Source organism: Brassica napus, chromosome C6 (genome assembly GCF_020379485.1).
Source record: "Brassica napus cultivar Da-Ae chromosome C6, Da-Ae, whole genome shotgun sequence".
NCBI classification, from domain to species: Eukaryota; Viridiplantae; Streptophyta; class Magnoliopsida; order Brassicales; family Brassicaceae; genus Brassica; species Brassica napus.
Window position 1 is genome coordinate 34,072,217 of NC_063449.1, and position 22,187 is coordinate 34,094,403.

Sequence of the window (22,187 nt, forward strand, 5' to 3'; positions counted from 1 at the left end):
TATTGTGTTATTTTATCATAAAACATAATTTAGTGTTATTTGATGGTATTTTTCTATAAGATACACTCCATCCGTTTCAATTTATTTGTCGTTGTACAGAAAATTTTCCATTTCAAAATAAATGTCATTTTATAATTTTAATGAAAAATTTATTGACTTTATATTCCAATCTATTTTTCTGTTTGATGAAATGTGGTTAGGTATATTGGTAATGATGTTTTTATTTAGTAAATATAAAAAATTAAATATTTTTTTAATTTGTGTGCACAACTCTAAAACTGTAAATAAAATGAAACAGAAGAAGTATCTCTTAATACCCTTTTAAGTTGGAGGACAAAAATTAATAATGTCTGACTTGGACGGTTTGAAAAGAGCATTCTCTGATACTCTGCTTCTGCGGAAGGACATGATATCACGTCTTGCTTCTTCGATTTCCATGGAAAAAAATAATTATCTAATTGTATAATCCATTCAATAATCTTTTTTTTTTGTAATTGGACATCTAACCCAGTCTGAATCACACTAACTTATAAATTATAATCAACTCTAAATATTTTCAGGACATCCTTAAGTAACAAACAACCTCAATGATTCTCTAAATATATCCAATGATTCTCTCTTTGTTGTTGCATAAACATAAACAATACATGAACAGAATAAACAAGATTTGGTCTAGTGGCAGCAATGTATATTGACCTTCCAACTAGTCTATGACAGTTCTATTGATTTATAAATCGACCTCGCCACATGATGATTTTGGTTGATCAAAATTTGTTGTGAAAACTAAATCAATGGTCGATGGAATCAAACCGAATCGAAACCAATTTATTTGGAGTGACAATTTACTTTTTTCCTCAGAACTCAGAACTATCATATAACATCACATTCAAAAATATTTAAATTCACGTTCTGTAGACTCACAATATGAAATTTGAAATCCATTTTCCTTCCATTATGAAAGTTCTTTTTTTTCTCCATTATGAAAGTTCAAATTCTATGTCCCCGTTTATCCGAAGTTTAAACCTAAACACACACATGCATAGGTTATATTCGGTTTACTCTTTACCAATTAACCTTAAACTAGTTTTCCCGAAATACAAAATTAAACTGAAACTACCCAGTTAGAACCCATTGATTCCGGATCAAAAATATGTCGATTTCGATAGCACGGATTCTCGGTTTCATTTCGATGGTTTTAGGGTTTTCATGCCTGAAGAGATGAAAATGGGAATTAGAGACTTTTGTAATCTGATAATATGTGTTACAATCAAGTTTTAATTGAATAATTTTGATTTAATTATGTATTTGATTGAGCAAAATTGGATTAAGATTGATTGGTAAACATTAAACCGAATGTATATGCGGAAATATAATTCGAACTTCTATATTGGGTGGAAATCCACTTTCGATTCATGGAGTTACAGAACGTGAGCTTAAGTATATGTAAATGTGGTGCTATATGATAGTTCCGAGGGAGAAATAGATTATCACCCCTTATCGGCTGAAACTATTATAAATAGTCCTTGGTCAGTATTGAATAATGTTTTAGGAAAGTATATGACAACAATGAAATAAACTCCATTGAGTAAATCTAGTAATCACATTTTTAGTTAATGTATTATCAATTGCAGTTCATTCCTATGTTAAAAGACTTTATCTGGAAACTTGCAACCCAGGCTTTAATATTATCTATGGAGACTTGAAGCCACACCACAATAGTTACTGAGTATGGAATTCACTATTGCGTACGGTGTCTCCTTCGAAAACGATTTTCTTGTATCCCGAGGCCGAGTAAGCGTACATTTATGCATTTTCAGGTGTCGTTCTCCCTTCGAACTCTCCTATGCCGCATTCTTGAAAACTTCTAGTACTATTTCAAACCGAGCTTTACTTAGCAATGTCGAAAATAGTTGATTAAAATTGGGTTACAATTATTGTTATCATCAGTAATATATATAAAAATTCCTAGACGCGTGCGTGTCCTTTAAACTCTTAATCTCCTCTTGATTCCAAAAACAAACAACATTCTCTTTCTTGTCATCTAAACTTTCTAAAAATAGACATCTTCTTGCTTGTGTTCTTCGTCTTCCTCTGAAACATCTTTTGTCTTCTTCATACTTGCATTGCAGATTAAAACTTTTGGCAGAATTTTCATTTTGGAACCATGGAAACGTCACACGAGCACAACTTTTTCAACCCCACGTCTAAACCAGAAGCAGAAGATCCAACCCTAAGACTTTCTTCATCGTCTTCTTCCTCTTCTTGTTCTTCCATAGAAGCAGAACCAAGACCTGATCATAATCTAAGAAACAATCAATCTCCTCCAACGCAAATCATGGAGAGATCTACAAACGACACAACCTCAACACCTACTTACAGAATCCCATCACACGTTTTCGAAACAACAACCTCAACAGCTCCCCTTGAATGGAGCACTCTCTCCAACGAATCCCTCTTCAGCATCCGCATGGGAAACAATAGCTTCACCGAAATAGATTACTTCAAATCCGGCGAGCTTACGTTTCCTCAGCCTCCTTCTCCGAGAACTCCTCATATGCCTTCTCCGCGTCACCACACAAACCAAGCAGGAGTGGCGGAGGAGGCCAAAACTCCGGTGGATGTAGGCAAGAAAGCAGCTGAGACAGACAAAGCGTACCGGGCAAGTAAAGATGAAGAACAAAAAGCTGCCGCAAGTATAAGAGAAGTTATCATGGCTAATGAAGCTTCTAATAAAGACAACAACAACAACAACAACAAAAACAATAAGTTAGATCGGTCTGTTTCTCGACGGTCTGAAGATTTAAGCGTCAAGTCTTTCGCTTTTCAAAAGTAAAACAACAAAAACAAAACTCTTCTCTTCTTGTCTTAAAATAGAAATGTCTTTATCTTTTCTCACTTGTTTTATTTTTCATTTGCTTAGATTGGGGAATGCAGATAAGGGCGGATTACAAGGCTCAACGCCACAAAAGAGGAGGACTTCGCAGCCAGAGTCGCCAAAGAGTTCGTCTGAGGCTGATGAAGGAGATGAAGCTCAAAAACCTCTTACTCCTAAAGCAGAAGCTGATCGTGCATGTAATCACAACCCTAGATGGTTATCTTGCTTCCCTTGCTGCACAACTTTCTGTGTCTAATTGAGTTTGATTTGTTTACTATCTCTTAAGTTATTTAGAGAGATTGTTTCTTCTTCTTAGTATTTTAGAAGTATGTTCCAAGATTTACATAGTTTTTTTGTCTGTTTGATCTTTAAGACTCTCTGTTTCTTATTTGTTAAAAATGATATAAAATACAATGGCAAACAATGGTATTTCAAGCCTTTGCATAAGGGAGGACCAATGAAGCAATTTGACTCAAGAGCTGTCGTGGAGACTTGGAAGTTTCAGACAATGGAGACGTCCATTCTTGGTAGTTATGGAGGCTACCAGTGAAGTCATTGAAGAGTCCATCAACACCAATCTCATTGATCCAGTACTCATATTCCTTATATGGATCTTGGCTGAAGTTCAAGTGTAAGAACTCGTTTTCATTTCTGTACGTGTATGGATGCACCTGAGTTTTTATACATTTTCAAGAAGTTAGCAACATGTTACAGACCCTTAATCTCAGGGGGTGTTTTGAAACAGACCTGTAGATTATGTGCATGAGCTCTTTTGACCAAATCTGTGGGAGCTTGTATGTAATTGTTATTACTGGAACAACTGTGTCCTTCCAAGGTCCTATCCCGACAACATATTGCTTAATGTAATTGAAATACACATCTGATGTGATCTCTGCGTAAGTCTAAATTTGCATGAAAGATTGATCAATCACTTACGCAAAAGAATAAGAACTTTCAAGAGAAGTAAACAAATAAGAAGAGCAGATGATGGACCTGGTTAGTATCTTCTGTTAGCACGGTTACATCGTCTATTAGTAACACTTTTGGCGAGTCTATCAAGTTTGATATGTACACTAGAGAAGATGGGGCAAATGACTGAATAAACAATGGTCTTTTCAACCACTTCTTGGACAAATAGGAGCCTCCATATCCATACTTCTTAAGTGTCTCCACCACTTTATCCTCAAATCTCTTACCACCAGGCCATTTGACCTGTGGATATATAATAGTTGATTAGAAGCAAAGCTAGAGGTTTCAAGGGAGATAAAAGGCAAAGAAAGTTATATCGTTTCTGCAATGAAAGTAGAAGTGAAGCTTATAGGATTGTGACTCACATGCTGGTTTATTAAAACTGAATTCTTAATCTCAGGATATATACTGACAACCCTTGGAGCATCCCGAGCAATGGTAATGAACTCTTCAAATGTAATGATAGGGTACTTTCCTGCAAAAACAAAAAAGATATCTTTAGAGTTAGATGTTTTCATTACCAAGCATTTTTTGGTTGTTTCTTCCAACAGCTAAGTCCAGTAAAGACAGTCTAGCTAACCGTTATACTGTTGGTCCCGGAAAGAGTATGAGTGAGTTACTCTCAAAGACACATTTGTCTTTTTTCTTTCATAAAAGGACACATTATGTCTGAAGCACACAATTCATGAAACTAAGATCTTTTTTTGACCATTATGCCCTTTAGCTTTACGTGTAGTTAGCAAAAAAAAAAGAATTAGTTACTTTCTTCTAGTTAGTTAAGTTAGGAAAATAGTTGGATTATTAATGTTTTTTTCCAAACTGAAATATCTTCTGTCTCTGTCGCAAGCTTCACTTGATTCATTTTCTTCGTGGATCTTCTCACCTTCGACTGCAACTCGTGGCAACCAAGCTTGGCGGCTTCTCTCCCATTACAATCTCCAGCCACTGTACTCCAACCAACAGTTCTCAACCGCAAACCTCCTTTGTTGCGTATGCTTCATATCCTCCGTGATTAACCTGTCTTGAGCTCTCTCTTTTCCGCCGCAGCTCGTCGCGTCTGTCTCAGGCCACCAGACCATCTCCGTCGTCTTGCTCTGCCGACGGTGTCATGCTCGGATTCAAGCCTCGTCGTGCTCATCATCGCTGTCTCTGTCTCGTCACATAAGAGATCAAGCAACAATGGTGGATTTTCAATAATTTTCAGATTTGGTCCTTCACTTTTTGATTTCTTTCGATTGTTTTGCAGAAATGTCCTCTTAAATTAACACCAAACTTTCAGTTGTGCAGTTTAGACCCCAATAAATTTTATTTCTCTACTTCTGCTTCACAATCCTCAAATTATAGTTTTCTACCAATAAAAGGACAACAACTATGTTCTTATACTTGATGTCTCTCTCTTTTATCAATCATGAATAAAATAAAGAAGTTGTAGCATGGATTGGAGACAGGTTTTTGTAACATTTTTTATGGATACGTCTTTGTGGACGAGTGTTATGTGGACAGATGAATTGTGGACGAGTGTTATATGGATAGACGAATTGTGGACGAGTGTTAACATTGTGGACAGTTTTCTGGTGGATATATATGTTGTGGACAAGAGTCATGTGAATGTGTTCTTATAAACAAGTTTGTAGTGGACCTGTTCTTATGGACAAGCTCTTACAATTATAGTTGTGTAACTATGACTGTTTGTGAACATGTTATTGTAGACAAAGATCGTGTTTGAAGTTTAATCTATCTAGGGTTTGTGTTGTTTGTTTGAAGATAATCCATCTAGAGAACATATTGTATTGTGACGTTTTGAAAGAGAGAAAGGGATTAAGCTTTTTGTGTGGACGCAATTCAATGGACGTAATTTATGTAGACAAGCTTCTGTGGACATAATTTATGTGGACACAAAAATGTTATAATGTTTTTGTGGACAAGTTTCTATGGACAAAATATATTTGTATCCATATATATATTTTTGATATTTTATAAATTTTTATTTTATTAAATAATATTTAATGGACATAGCAAGTGTGGATATGAGTTGATAAGAAAATTATTCTTACGTAAAGTACATAATTAAAAGTTTGAGACGAAATCAAGAGGATCTATAAGTAAATTAAAGAATGTTGGGGTCAAATTGCAAAAATCCAAAAATGGGAGGACTATATGTGTAAAATAGAGTAATTTGACCATTGTTTCTTTTAGAGCTTTCTCTCTGCAACAGAAGCCACCATGAAGAGATAAAAAACTTAGATCCAAGGCAACTACCTCGAGTTCATCCACGTCGAATCCCAAGTTCATCCACGGAAAATCACGAGCTAATCCACTGAAAAGGATGGGCGACATGTGAATCAAACTTAGATCCAAGACAGCTTTGTGGATAGTTCATTTGTGGACAAGGAAATTGATGGACATGAAAAGGATGGGCGACATGTGAATCAAATGTTGCAGGAGATACATCGGCTTTGCTGTCTGCTTAAGAAGAAAATCAAAACTTTATTTATTTCTTATCTTCTTGTATATCAATTAGAAACAAGGATGAAAGAGGAAAAAAATTTGTAGATGAAATTCTCATAGTTCAATTAGAAGCAAACCTTGGATGTATTCGTCGGCGAAGATCTAGAATCACCCAAGCTGAAATTTCAGAATCGACTTTCCTTAGCTCCCAATCTGAAGTTTCCATGAATTCGAGATTTAAAAAATAAAGTGGTGAAAGATAAAGATTCGACAACAAAAATTAGTAATTTAGAATTATAAAAAAAAAAATCTACAAATTTAGTGAAGTAGAAGAATATTTAGAAGGATACGAAAGATGAGAGATGAAGATGACGATAGATGGAGGCATGATTAAGTTTAGGGAATTAAAAAATATGAAACTAAAAGGTGAAAGTTAAATGGAATTATATTGAAAATAATTTTGACACATGTTATGACATCTTCTTTTTAGTTGAAGGGCAATTCAGACAAATGAACATAAGAAAGTGTTCTCTTAACTCAATGTGTCTTTATATGTAATTGATAACTCATAATGTGTCTTGGAGGGTAAATGTTTCAAAGAGTATCTCTGTTTTGTCCTTAGTTTCTTTAGTTCTTTGAGGGTAAAATCAACTGTATGCAATCAAAGAGAACCTATCGGCATGCATCAACTCAGGTACGAAAAAAAACAAAAGAAGAATCATGGGAACGTACAAGTGAAAAAGCCAGTGATGTTGAATCCTTGGACCTCATATGTTCTCTTACGATCAGCAAACATCTTGTGGCTCGCAATATTGGCTGTTTCGTCAAGGATGACATCATGGAAGCAAATAAGCACACCATCTTTGGATGATAAGATATCAGTTTCTATGAAGTCTGTTCCCTCTTCAATTGCTCTCTGTCCAAAGAAGAAGATTCACTTCAACAAAACAAACTAGATATAGCCATGGAAGTAATACGCGAAGACAATCAAATCAAAGAGAGAGAATGATCAAAGGAAAGATCAATGGTGTACCAAGTATGCAGCTGCAGTTTCTTCAGGGATCTCTCCATTAGAACCTCTGTGTGCGATGTTATAAGGACGTGAAGTCTGAATCGGCAGCCTATCGCCTTTAGCTCTTTTACCAGGGAGTGGGTATGGTGTCCTTCCAGCACAGACAGTAAGCAGAGATAGCCATATTAATGGGAAGCATTCTGTAAAGACGAAGAATAACCACTTCTTATATCAGACTCCATGAATGTTATTCTTGTTTCTCTTTTTTTTAGTAGGAATACCCAAACTTCTTTTTGATTTTGTAGTGAAAAAGGTAAAACAAGTTGCATTACAAGCATACTATCACATGGAGACTAATTAAACAATGAGAAACCCACAAAACATATAAAAAGGTTGAGAAGTTTACTTGTAAATATCATGAAAATCTCTTAGATCAATCGGATTGCTTTGTTCATGTCTGTGACTCAATTGGTTCATGTCCAGGAGTTTTCAAGGCTCCTAACACAAATGATGTAGTATAAAAGATTGTCGAACCAATTCTAAGGGATTTCAAAGCACCGAGAATGCAAGTACATACTTAATCTAAGTGCAACCGATAATTTGAATGGTTTTAAACTACTACTAATAATAGAATGCAAGAACAGAACAATAAAACAATAAAAGAAGTGACTTTCTTTGGTTATGATAAAAAGAACTCATGGGTATAGGAATTAGACCTTGGGTGATCAAGTTTCAAACTAAGGATGACAAATGATCAATCAAACTATTAACCTTAAGCTTAGACACAATCTTAAACAAACTCTATGTCTAGATGAATGTTCATTTACTAACATATTTCAAACATCAAATGTCTTTGGTTGAATAATATGAAAGCAATCATTACTAACAAATCTATTGGCTATCTTAACACCTTTAACAACAAATGTCTTTGGTAAAGTATGTTAAAAGCTTAGGAGAGTTGTCTCAGACATTTCATCAAACACCTTGTGGGTGGGAAATGCCTAAAGATCAACTTTTGAGAGACCAACTCAGAAGATGCATTATAAATACTCTACTAGCAAGGAATAAGAAGGATCTACACTGTAACATCCTAGATCTAGCCTAATCACCCTCAATCTCCCTAACCCATGAATTCAAGAATGAATTACTCACTACTCTTCATGATTCCTCTTAAACCCATATTGGATTTCAGATTAATCATGTAGAGAAATTCAGATAATAGATATGAAAACAACATAATTGCAATAACAAAATGATCAATTGATTCAAAGAGATGAACTTTCCAAGAGGTTTTGGTGGTTTTCTTTTGATAAAAGACAATCTGCCTCTAATGGCTTACAAAAGATACTTAAACTTAGGTTTAGAAAGTAAAAACGTGCATAATGAAATGACCAAAAGGCCCTTGAGTAAACATGAAGTCGAGCAAACAAAAGGCGCGCAACGACCTCCAGTAGTTGCTCCAGGCTTCGGGAGCGACCTGGAGGGGTCACTGCGAGACGTCGCTCCGGGTCGCTGTCGTGTCTCCGAGCGATGAAAACGCGAGCGACTTCTCCGCGTCACTCTGGTAAGGTCGCTCTCGTGCCTCCGAGCGATGAAAACTCGAGCGACTTCTCCGCGTCGCTCTGATAAGGTAGCTCTCGTGCCTCCGAGCGATGAAAACGCGAGCGACATCGGGGTGTCGCTCTGGCCAAGTCGCTCTGAAGGGGTGTCACAGCGACTTCACGGTGTCGCTCCGGTGAGGTCGTTCCCATGCACTGTTCGTCCAATGATCACCTTTATCACCTCTTTTGAGCTCCAAATGCACTCACATGTCTCCAAGAACTTCATGTGGTACTCCAATACCTGATAAAGACTCATGTATGCAAAATGCAACCTAAACATGGCTAAATCCTAGTCTATATGATCAAAATGCACATGGGTGAATGGATAAAACAATGGAAATATGCAAGATATCAACTCCCCCAAACTTGTTCTTTTACTTGTCCACAAGTGAACTTTCTAGAACTCATAGGGAGAGAGGGTTGAAGGTGGGAGCTCATAGCCAAAAGAAACACAACTAGCACTCAATTCAACATCTAATCCAACATGAGCACACTCTCTTATTACACTCTAGCTTCTCTAGGCCTATCTCAACTCCTTTTTGCCCTTACACTCATCATCAAGCATCCACACATTCAAATCAACCAACTCTCACATTCATTAAGCATAAAACATTAGGTGAATTCTTGCAAATGGTCAATTTGTCCAAATCATTTGGTTTGGTAAGAGAAGACTTTTTATTCAAGTGAGTCAAGAGGTTCAAGATATATGATCTTTAAGGTGGTTTACTCTCGAAACAAGTAGCCTTGACATTGCACATAATATATCTAAGAAAGGGACCAACTCATGCATACAATGCTCAATCTCCATTGTTCTACCATTTTCCCAAACATACAAGTTACACAATCACTTCCCAATGTCAAACCCAACTCACATCTCTCACCAAAAAAACTCAAGAACACTTTGCACATAAAACTCTTTTTCTTTAAAATCTATAAAAAAATTTACTCAACTTCAAAACAATCTTAGCTCCTAACAACTTTGTTAGCCCCCTTTTCTTTCTTTTTCTTCTTTTTTTTTTCTTTCTTCTTTTCTTATATTTTTCTTCTCTTTTTTTTTCGGGGGCCAAGACTTTTCATAAACTCGAGCTAGATGTTTATCTACTAATTCCAATAAGATTCTCCATTTAAACACAAAGAGTCTATTCTTTTCCTTCGAACTTTTCATACTTCCAAATCATAATGACAATACTCACCCCCACCTATAGCTAGACAATAGAGTGCCTAATCTAGCAAGAATGAAGATCAAGTATTGTCGTTCCCGATACTCTCAACATTATGCACATGTAAGACTTTCCGAAAAAGGCCTCACTCATCAAACAATGAAAGCTTAAAAGGAGAAAAGGGTTTTGGGAGTGGTGTACCACTCGAGTTTGTCAAAAAGATTGGCATAAAGGATGTGCCAACTCAAGTGTGTATATCCATGACTCAGTACACAAGGGACCATAAGCAAGAAGCATTAAGTTCGTTCAGTTCAAATAAGGTTGTAGTTGGCTTCAAAGATTGAGTTTCAGCAACTAATGAGATTCAGGAAGACTTTTCAAGGCTCGAAACATACAAGGCTTTTTGAAAGATGCAATAGCTACTCGAGTGTGAGATAGTGTTCTTTACAAGGCATCTTAAATCATTGCTCCAAATGCAAATGAATGCAACCTATATGCTCTAGACTCTCCTAAAAATGCAAGTGATGCAATCTATATGTTTTTTTTAATGCAAAAAGGTATGTGTGCAAGACTCAATGCAGATTCATCAAAGCAAACATGATCAAATACTTGGTACCTCCCCCAAACTTAAGTTACACAGTCTCTGTGTTGTCAAGTAGAGGGCGATATCCACAAGAAAAAGCTAATATGAAAAAATGAGATGGTATATACAAGGGGAAATAGTGAAGTACCTTCAAGGATAGTGAGTAGGGGCAGAGGCCCCAACATCGTCGTCGTCCGGTGGGAACATGGTGTAGTAACCCCCAGGAGCTGAGTTGTAGTCTCCATACCATTGTTGGCTCTGAACCTCGTCAATCTCAACCTCACTGTCCGAAGAGGCTAGGGATGGAGACTTGTTTCCTGAGGTGGAGGGTTGAATGGGTGGGTTCCTCCATGTTCGCTGGAGCTGTCTATCAGTGAGGGGGAAACCAAGATCTGTAGGCTGAGGTGGGGGCTGGGGTACTGATGTGTTCGCGAAGGCGAAGTCCGCTGAGCTACATCCAGCTATGCCTCCTCTGGTCAAGACATCGGCCACTTTCTTCATGAACTTGGCTGAAGTCTTTGCTTGCTTCTTCACCGTCTTGCTCAACGCCTTGCACTTGTCCTTCAGATTTTCTATTGTCCTGTCTTGTGCCTTATTCCATCTCTGAAGTCGACCAATATGCTCATGAGCGTCACGAAGCGCACCAGGAGGAAGAACCCCATCATGTGGCTTGAAGTAGTAGCTCAGAGGTCCATAGACGGGTACAGATGCTTCCCTAGGAGGTTCGTAATGTCTCGTCGGAACACTCCTTTTCCTTGGTGGAGAAATGGGACCGAGAGACCCGTGTTCTCCAACAAAGTTCTTGGGATATGTTGAAGCTGATAGCTCCAGGTCTCTCTAAGCTCGTCAGGTTCTGGTTTGGAAGAACCACTTCGACCGGCTTGCCCTGCAAGTAGTAGTGGTAGACGTAGTCCTTCCCATACATCCCACTAAAATAGGTGGCAATCCTCAAGTAAGTGCCATCGATGAACTTAGGCCCTGCTGAGTCCTTTCCCAAGGGAACATTCAGAAATTGGAGCAGTGGTGTGATCATCCCGCCTTTCCCAACCTTTGGGTGCGAATCAGTGGTGTACCATGCCCAGTCTCTGTAGTGCTCGAGACGATTCACGAAGAAGCTGACCATCCCGAAGGTAGCATAGATGTCGGTGCTTGGAAGGGGCAACTCTCCAGGTGGGGCGTAGGGGCGGATAGCTGGGCAGAGCAGTCGCATGTCTTCCTCGGTGAGATTATCAGCTTGCTTCCATGGGTAGAATGCATGGACGAGCATCCTATGGAGGTAGCGTACAGACGGGTGCCAGATATATGAGTTCTTGTCAGCCCCTGTAGAGTGCTTGTTCCAGTGATCAACTTCCAAAGCTGGGTGGGGAGGTTTTCACACTTGGGAATGGAGTAGTCTGCCAAGTCTTGGAAACCCATGACTCTCCCAATGTCTTTGAAGTTCATGTTGTAGTCTCTCTCATTGACCTTGAACCTGATTTTGCCCCATCCTTGCCTCACGTGCAGAGCGTCATGGTAAGTCACCTCAAGGGAAGACAAGAACTGACAAGAGACATCCCTGTAGACAGGGTAGGCCATGGTGAGGAGTTTGGGCATCTTCAGGTGCTCCTGCATTGCCTCAATATCAGAATCGAGACTCAACTCCTTCAGCAAATCAAGGTCGGCGAATCTGGTTGGAGTCCAAGTCACCCCATTCAGCAAATGATGATACAGCTCTTCCTCAGATGGAGTTTTCGCCCTATCTCTATCAACGGCAACCTCCTTCCCTTTTGACATCTTGGCCCTCTTTGTAGGAGCCTGATCATCCGCACTTTCATCGCCACTCTCCTCGTCTGTGGCAACTGCTACACTTTTTCCTGCCCTCCTCTCCTGCTCTATTGTCTTCTTTGCAGCCAAGTTTTGCTGTCGAGAAGTCCTCTGTGTCCCAGAGCCAGTCTGCTCCGAGGATAAATCTTTCCCTCTCAATGCAGATTCTCGTCTCTTAGCTTCTTGTTTCTCAGCATCCGACTTTCCCTTAGTTTTCTTAACCATTGGTAACTGAAAAATTCAAAACTTGGAAAGGGATAAGTGGATGAACTTTGCAAATGAAAATGGCAAGAGTAAACTCAACAAATGAATAGCAATTAAAACTCAAGTTAATTAAGCAGTCAAGCTAAGAGTAAAGAATCACACTTCTCAATCTTTTAAAAATTTAAAAATTACAAGAAAAATAAAATTCAATAATCAAAGTGGTTCTAGAATGAGAGAATTCTTTAATCAAATCTTTCAACACTTTAACATACTATCTTAACCACTAGCACACTCAATTGGGGTCAATTTTGAAAACCCCAAAATCCATGAACCCTAATTTTGCCAAAGTTCAAATTAAACTCAATTTCACCATTGATTCAATAACCCAACTTGATAGATAAGCTTTCCCTAGTCAATTTTACCACAATCTAGCAAGAAAATGACCAAATTTCGATTTTCAAATTCTAGGGTTCATAGACCTACGAATTTGAATTTAAAAACTTAATACCTTGCTTTGGATGAAAGGAAATGGTGGATGGGTGGTGAAGAATAGACTACAGGGGCGAAAGCTTGGATTTAGAAACAAGAACTTGGTGATTTGGGTGAGAATTGAGAAAGTTAGGGGATTTTTGGTGTGGGTGAGTTTGAGAGAGTATGAGTGTTTATGAGAGGAGTAGAGGGTGAGGAAGATGAAATCGTGGGTGTTGGGTAGGTTTAGGGGCGTCCGGTTCGGTTTAGGTAGATTAGGGATTGGTTTATTTTAATTAAATCAGGTTTAAAACGAAGAAAACTTACCTGGACCGGCGCGGGAGTGACTTGAAGGTGTCGCTGCGAGAGGTCGCTCCCGGGTCGTTTTTTCGCGAGCGACCTGGCTGTGTCTCTCCGAAGACGTCGCTCCCAGATGGAGCGACTTCATGTGCTCGCTCTAGGAGGTCGCTCCGAGAGCGATTCTCGCGTATCCGATGCCATAAACGTGAGCGATCTCGCTGTGTCGCTCCTGCCACGTCACTCCCAGCTGGAGCGACCTTATGGTGTCGTTGCGGAACGTCGCTGCGAAGTCGATTTCGTGCCCAAAACCCGCGAAAACGCGAGCGACCTGGCTGTGTCGCTCCGAAGACGTCGCTCCCAGCTGGAGCAACCCTTCACACTCGCTGCTGATCCTCGCTCCCACGATCGATTCTCTGCTCAAACCGGATCGATCAAGCACCTGCACACCACTTCAAAAAAATTTCTTTTTTTTTTTTTTTTTTTTTTTTTTTAGAAATATGATGAAAATAAAAATACTAATGCAATATGTACAAGGATACGTATGAGACTTCCTCCCAAGTGGGCTTGTTTTAAGTCTCTAGCTTGACTTTGCCTCCTTTTGGATTAGGCCGGGGTAGGATCAGACAGTGGAATTGAAACCCCATCTTCCTCGGGTGCATTTGCCATGTAGAGCTTAACCATTTGCCCATTGACTGTGAAGTCTCTTCCATCAGTACTCCACAAAACTATTGCTCCATATGGCCTAACCTCCTTGACCTTGAAAGGACCGGACCACATTGACTTAAGCTTTCCTGGAAATAACTTCAGCCTAGAGTTGTAGAGAAGAACTTGATCTCCTTCTTTAAACTCTCTCTTCAGGATATTCTTGTCATGGAAAGCTTTAGTCTTCTCCTTGTAAATCCTTGAGTTCTCAAAAGCATCCATTCTTATCTCATCAAGCTCATGTAGCTGAAAAAGCCTTTTCTCCTTGGCACTTTTGGTGTCAAAGTTCAGCAACTTTACTGCCCATAGTGCCTTGTACTCAAGCTCCACTGGCAGATGGCAAGCTTTCCCGTACACTAGGTTGAAAGGTGTGGTCCCCAGAGGTGTCTTGTAAGCTGTCCTATAAGCCCAAAGCGCATCATCAAGCTTAATTGACCAATCCTTCCCTGTAATCCCCACAATCTTCTCCAAAATGGACTTGATCTCTCTGTTAGAAGTCTCAACTTGGCCACTTGTTTGAGGATGGTAAGGAGTTGCCACCTTGTGCTTAACACTGTTCTTCTTGAGAAGTCCTCAAGCAGTTTGTTGATGAAATGAGACCCTCCATCACTGATTACAACTCTTGGAACCCCGAACCTTGGAAAGATGGTGCTCCTGAACATCTTGGTTACAACTCTAGCATCATTGGTGGGACTTTCAATAGATTCCACCCATTTGGAGACATAGTCAACAGCTACAAGGATGTATTTGTCGTCAAAAGGTGATGGAAATGGCCCCATGAAGTCTATAACCCCCATTTATCAAACACTTCAATTTCAAGGATTGGATTTTGAGGCATCTCATTCCTTTTTGAGATGTTCCCTCTCCTTTGGCATGAATCACACTTTGAAACAAAATCTTGTGTATCCTTAAACATATGTGGCCACCAGAATCCAGCTTGTAGCACCTTCGTAACAGTCTTGAAGGTAGCAAAGTGGCCTCCATAGGATGATCCATGACACTGTGTAAGGATCCCATCAATCTCCTCATTAGCAACCACTCTCCTATAAAGTTGATCCTTGCAGAGAATGTAGAGGTAGAGCTCATCCCAGTAGTATCTCTTCACATCCCTGTAGAACTTCTTCTTGGCATAGCCCATAAGATTCAAAGGTTCTTTTCCTGTGGCTAGGTAATTTACCAAATCAGCATACCAAGGTTCTTTCTCCTCTGTTGCCTTGACTTCTTCAAGCTTCCTACCAGTCTCACAAACTGCCATCACTGCTCCAATAGCCATGATCTGTTCCTCAGGAAGTCCTTCGTCAATAGGAATGCCACACTCCACTCTCAGCCTGGACAAGTGATCAGATACACCATTCTCAACTCCTGGCTTGTCCTTGATCTCTAAATCAAACTCTTGAAGCAAAAGAATCCATCTCAAGAGCCTGGGTTTTGCATCATTCTTTGCCAAAAGGTGTCTCAGCGCAGCATGATCTGTGTAGACAATGACTTTAGATCCAACCAAGTAGCTTATGAACTTCTCAAAGGCAAATACAATGGCTAGCATCTCCTTCTCTGTTGTGGCATATCTCATCTGAGCATCATTCAGGGTTTGGCTCGCGTAGTAGATCACATGGGTCTTGCCATCTTTCTTCTGCCCCAAAACAGCTCCCACAACATAGTCACTAGCATCACACATGATCTCAAAGGGGAGATCCGAATCAGGTGGCTGGACAATCGGAGCAATGATGAGTTCACCTTTCAGCTTCTTGAAGGCTTGTAGACATTCCACATCAAAGCTGAAAGTGACTTCCTTGCACAGCAGCCTGGTCAATGGTCTAGTGATCATGGAGAAGTCTTTGATGAATCTTCTGTAGAACCCAACATGACCAAGAAAACTTCGGATGTCTTTCACTGTCTTTGTTGGGGGCAAACCAACCATAACATCGATTTTAGCCTTATCCACCTCAATCCCCTTCTCTGAAATCTTGTCCCAGCACAATCCCTTCCTTAACCATGAAGTGACACTTCTCCCAATTCAGCACAAGGTTGGTGTCTTCACATCTTTGTAGGATCCTGCACAAGTTTGACAAACAAGCAGAAAACAAAGATCCGTAGACAGAGAAATCATCCATAAACACCTCCACAACATCCTCAATTAGATCAGAGAAAATTGACATCATGCACCTTTGAAAGGTGGCTGGAGCATTACATAGACCAAATGACATTCTTCGATATGCGAAGGTACCATAAGGACATGTGAATGTTGTTTTCTATTGATCATTGGGATGTATGGGGATTTGGAAAAATCATTAATATCCATCAAGAAAGCAATATAATTGATGGTTTGCATGTCTCTCAAGCATCTGATCAATAAATGAAAGTGGAAAATGATCTTTTCTAGATGCAGATTTCAGTTTTCGGTAATCAATACACATTCTATGACCAGTGACTGTTCTTGTTGGTATCAATTCATCCTTGTCATTTTTAATTACAGTTATACCACCCTTCTTTGGCACAACATGCACATGAGATACCCATTTAGAATCTGAAATAGGGTAAATCACACCAGCATCTAAGAGTTTAAGAATCTCTTTCTTTACAACATCCTTCAGGTTAGGATTTAACCTTTTTTGATGCTCGACAGAAGTCATTGATTCATCCTCAAGATGTATCCTATGCATACACAAAGAGGGTGATATTCCTTTGATGTCATCAAGAGAGTAACCTATTGCTTTTCTAAATCTTTTAAGTGTTTTCAAAAGTTCAGATAGCTCAGTTTCAGTAAGTTCACTACTCACAATGACTGAGTAAATTTCATTAGGACCAAGGAATGCATACCTTACACCATTGGGGAGAGGTTTAAGCTCCACTTTAGGCGACTTAAGCTCGCTCCAGTCGTCTTGCTGGGTGTCCTCTTGTTGAATGACTGAGGCTTCTTGATGAACCACTTGTGGCAGCTCCTCATACTGATCCTTACTACCAAATCCTCTGTGTGAATCCATCATCCCATAGGCAGCACTCTCCAGGTTCTCAATCACTTCAGATTCTCTCTTTATCGTCAAAGCATGCTATAGAGGGTCTTCTAGTGACAACTCTTCAAGGAGCTCATCAGCAAGGGCGTCCATCTCTTCAACGTAGAAAACTTGCCCTTGAACTGTTGGTTTCTTCATTACCTCCTTGATGTCAAAGTGAAGAACATGCCCTTTACCCAAGTGGAGATCAATCTTGCCCTCTTTCACATTAACAATTGCTCCTGCTGTAGCTAAGAAAGACCTTCCAAAGATTAAAGGATCTGCAGCTTCCTCACCCATCTCAAGCACCACAAAGTCTGTAAGGATCTCATATTTTCCAACCATAACGGGGAGGTCCTCCAAGATACCCACAGGTTACTTCACTGAATGATCAGCCAATACCAGAGACAGTCTACACTTCTTGTACTGAGTGAAACCAAGCTTCTTAGCAACAGATAAAGGCATCAAGCTGACACTAGCTCCCAAATCGCAGAGACATCTATCAAATACCATAGGTCCAAGAGAACAAGGTAATGTGAAGCATCCTGGATCTTCTAGCTTCTTTGGAACAACAAGCCTCTGGATGATGGCACTGCACTCATGAGTGAGAATCATCATGCCCTCCATCTCTTTCTTCTTTGCTGCTACAACATCTTTCAGGAACTTGCTATATTGAAGAATCAGCATGAAAACATCAATGATGGGCATTGTGACTTGAACTTCACTCATTTGCTTCTCAAATAGAGCTTTGTACTTCTCTAGCAGCTACCTCTTGAATCTACCAGGGAATGGTAGTTTGGGTTTATAGGGAGGAGGAACAAAAGAATTCTCACTTGCTGGAGCAACAACTTCACCATCTTTCACTGTTTTCTTCTCTTCCCCAACCTTTCCTATACCTTTGGCTTCCACAATCTTCTCCAAGATTTCATCATTGATTTTCTCATCAACAATCACCACTTCATCATCTATGTTGATGGCAACCCCCTCACCTTGTTTCTCAACATCCTTGGTGAGAGCTCTCTGAGGTAACTCCTTACCACTCCTGAGGGTGATAGCTTTCATGGTCTCCTTGGGGTTTTGCTCAGATTTTCCAGGTAAAGAACCTTGTTGGCGATTTTGTTGAGTGTTCATGGCAGCAAACTGGTTCTCCAAGGTTCTGAACTTGTTGTTGAGCTCATTGTAGCTTCCATCAATCTTTGAGTGAAGGTTCTTCAACTCATAGCCAACATGCTTCTCACTTCTTGTCTGAGACTCCAAGATTTGTTTAAGTAGGGCATCAGTGCTGCTGACTTGAGGAGTAGAGGTAGAAGGATTAGCTTGTTGTTGGGAAGAATGGTGTCCTTTGTTGTTGAAACCAGGAGGAGGGTTTTGTTGAGGCTGATAGCTGCCTTGCTGGTTGTTCCGAGGCTGATAACCACTCTGTTGGTTGTTGGAATAGGATTTATATTGGTAGTTGTTGTACTGAAATTTAGGTTCTTTTTTGTACCAACTACCATTGTTATTGATAAAACACAGCTCTTCTTGACCTTCCAAACCCTCAACCTCATGGACAACAGGTGGTGTCTCTTGGCTTGGGTTACCAACAAAGTGCAGCTGCTCTTGGGTGGCTTTATCAGCAATGAGGATGTCTATCTTATCCTGTAGAGTGATATCTTGCATATTTCCATTATCTTATCCATTCGTCCATGTGCATTTTGATCATATAGACTAGGATTTAGCCATGTTTAGGTTACAATTTGCATACATGAGTCTTTATCAGATGTTGGAGTGCCACATGGAGTTCTTGGGGACATTTGGATGCATTTGGAGCTCAAAGGAGGTGAAATAGGTGATCATTGGACGAGCAGAGGGTGGGAGCGAGTTTCCGCAGCGACATCATGAGGTCGCTCCAAAGCACCTCTCAGAGCGACCTAGCTGGAGCGACCCCGTGAAGTCGCTCGCCATATTCATCCCGTTGGAAGCCCAGAGCGACTTGCCCAGAGCGACGCACCGAGGTCGCTCGCATCTCACACCCCTCTCGGAGCGACCTCCCAAAGCGACACCCCGAGGTCGCTCGCGTCTCTATGGCGAGACGACACGAAGCGAAGCCCGGAGCGACCTCTCAGAGCGACCCACTGAGGTTGCTCCCGAAGGCCGGAGCGACTTGTCGCAGCGACGTGCCGAGGTCGCTCCACGTCTATTTGTTGGCCGAATTCATGTTTTCTCAAGGGCCTTTTGGTCATTTCATTATGCACGTTTTTATTTTCTAAACCTATGTTTTTATACTCTGTAAGCCACCAGGAGGAGATTATGTTTTGATCTATTGAGAAATACACAAAAACTCTCTTGAGAAGTTCATCTCTTGGATTTTGATTGTTATGTTCTTGTGTTATTGTTGATTTCTTATCTATTTCTCTACATGATTAATCTGAAATCCAATATGGGTTTAAGAGGAATCATGGGGATTAGTGAGTAATCACCTTTTTGAATTCATGGGTTAGGGAGATCAAGGGTGATTAGGTTAGTTCTAGGATGTTTTAGTGTAGATCATTCTTGTTCCTTGCTAGTCGAGTATTGATAATGCATCTTCTGAGTTGGCCACTCAAAAGTTGATCAATTGACATTTCCCACCCAAAAGGTGTTTGATGAAATGCCTGAGACAACTCTCCTAGGCTTTTAGTATACTTTGCCAAAGACATTTGTTGTTAAAGATGCTAAAATAGCTAATAGACTTGTTAGTAATGATTGCTTTCATATTATTCAACCAAAGACATTTGATGTTTGAGATATGTTAGCAAATGAGCATTCATCTAGACATAGAGCTTGCTTAGAATTGCGTCTAGGCTTAAGGTTGATAGTTTGATTGATCATTTGCCATCCTTAGTTCGATACTTGATCACCCAAGGTCTAATCCCTATGCCCATGAGTTCTCTTTTCCCTTAGTCAAGAAAGTATCATTCTGTTATTGCTTTCTAGTTTTAGTCATAGCTTAAAACTCATCTAAATCATTGGTTGCACTTAGATTAAGTTAGTACTTGCATTCTCAGTGCTTTGATATCCCTCAGAACTGGTTCGACAATCACTATACTACAACATTTGTCTTAGGAGCCTTGAAAACTCTTAACATCATAGAGCTTTCAACTCCTTCCTCGTCTACTTGTCATCTGATCTACTGCCTCTGTCGTGGTCTCCACTGTAGACTGCATCACTCTTTACCATGTTCTCAACCAGCTCTTCTGCATCTTCCTCAGTTCTCCCCAAGAAGAACCCATTGCTAGTTGTATCCAGTCTGGCCCTATACTTAGGAAGAGCACCCCGGTAGAATGTGCTCAGCAAGCATTCCTTAGAGAAGCCATGGTGTGGGCATTGAGCTTGGTAGCCCTTGAATCTCTCCCAAGCTTCATTGAATCCTTCCAAGTTCTTTTGTTGAAAATTGGAAATCTCATTTCTCAGCTTAGCAGTTCTTGAAGTAGAGAAAAACTTCTCCAAAAATGCTTTCTTGCAGTCATCCATGTGGTTATAGAGTCGCTGGGTAGAGACTTTTCCCACTGACGTGCCTTATCCCACAAAGAGAAAGGGAATAGCTTGAGCTTTAAGGCATCTTCGGACACACCATTGGTCTTTGACAACCCACAGTAGCTGTCGAACCTGTCCAAGTGATCAAATGGGTCCTCTAGAGCCAAACCATGATACTTGTTGTTCTCGATCACGTTGAGGAGTCCTGATTTAATCTCAAAATTGTTGGCTGCTACAGCTGGTGCTCGGATTCCCAATCTATGACCATGAATGTTGGGGCGGTCATAAGTGCCAATGGGTTGAGCTGCTCGCTGTTGGTTTTGTGGAACGTTGTTAGCTCCATTGGCTTCCACATCATTTTGAGGTATGTCTCCCATATCAGTATCCAATCTCTGCAAGTGAGCATGTTGCTCTTCTTCTCTTCTCTTTCTAGCACACCCTCTCTCTAAAGCTCTGATGTCTGCAGCTCTTGGAACTAGGTTTGATGGACCCCTGCTCCTCAAGTTCATACACCTGTAAATTAAAGGGAGGTGAAGAAGGAGAATCAGTAACAAAAGAAAATAAAAATGACTTAGTCTCAAGCAACTGACTAAATCTCAATGTTCAAATCTACTCAGAATTTAGCAACGGCGCCAATTTGATGTTAGGAGTTTTCAAGGTTCCTAAGACAAATGATGTAGTATAAAAGATTGTCGAACCAATTCTAAGGGATTTCAAAGCACCGAGAATGCAAGTACGTACTTAATCTAAGTGCAACCGATAATTTGGATGGTTTTAAACTACTACTAATAATATAATGCAAGAACATAACAATAAAACAATAAAAGAAGTGACTTTCTTTGGTTATGATAAAAGAGAATTCATGGGTATAGGAATTAGACCTTGGGTGATCAAGTTTCGAACTAAGGATGGCAAATGATTAATCAAACTATCAACCTTAAGCTTAGACACAATCTTAAACAAACTCTATGTCTAGATGAATGTTCATTTACTAACATATTTCAAACATCAAATGTTTTTGGTTGAATAATATGAAAGCAATCATTACTAACAAGTCTATTGGCTATCTTAACACCTTTAACAACAAATGTCTTTGGTAAAGTATGTTAAAAGCTTAGGAGAGTTGTCTCAGGCATTTCATCAAACACCTTGTGGGTGGGAAATGCCTAAAGATCAACTGTTGAGAGGCCAACTCAGAAGATGCATTATGAATACTCTACTAGCAAGGAATAAGAAGGATCTACACTGTAACATCCTAGATCTAGCCTAATCACTCTTAATCTTCCTAACCCATGAATTCAAGAATGGATTATTCACTACTCTTCATGATTCCTCTTAAACCCATATTGGATTTCAGATTAATCATGTAGAGAAATTCAGATAATAGATATGAAAACAACAGAATTGCAATAACAAAATGATCAATTGATTCAAAGAAATGAACTTTCCAAGAGGTTTTGGTGGTTTTCTTTTGATAAAAGATAATCTGCCTCTAATGGCTTACAAAAGATACTTAAACTTAGGTTTAGAAAGTAAAAACGTGCATAATGAAATGACCAAAAGGCCCTTGAGTAAAC

General features: G+C 39.7%; 1 protein-coding gene, 1 long non-coding RNA gene, 1 other non-coding gene and 1 pseudogene across 3 annotated transcripts; 2 read left to right on the top strand and 2 right to left on the bottom strand.

Moving 5' to 3' along the window:
- Nucleotides 1–1,033: 1,033 nt before the first annotated feature.
- Nucleotides 1,034–3,131, top strand: LOC106405633 (formin-J-like). Its single transcript, XM_013846151.3, has 2 exons — nt 1,034–2,829; nt 2,921–3,131. The coding sequence occupies exons 1-2, from the start codon at nt 2,165–2,167 to the stop codon at nt 3,129–3,131; spliced, it is 876 nt and encodes a 291-aa protein (XP_013701605.1). The 5' UTR covers nt 1,034–2,164.
- A 155-nt stretch (nt 3,132–3,286) lies between these two features.
- On the bottom strand, nt 3,287–7,535 carry LOC106386362 (annotated as a pseudogene).
- Nucleotides 5,586–6,882, bottom strand: LOC106406072. The gene is made up of 2 exons (XR_002656912.2): nt 6,430–6,882; nt 5,586–6,307 (listed from the first exon to the last, which is right to left on the bottom strand). It is a non-coding gene; the product is annotated as an uncharacterized LOC106406072 (long non-coding RNA).
- A 12,908-nt stretch (nt 7,536–20,443) lies between the features above and the next one.
- On the top strand, nt 20,444–20,550 carry LOC125589299. Its single transcript, XR_007325487.1, has one exon. It is a non-coding gene; the product is annotated as a small nucleolar RNA R71 (small nucleolar RNA).
- Nucleotides 20,551–22,187: the final 1,637 nt, after the last annotated feature.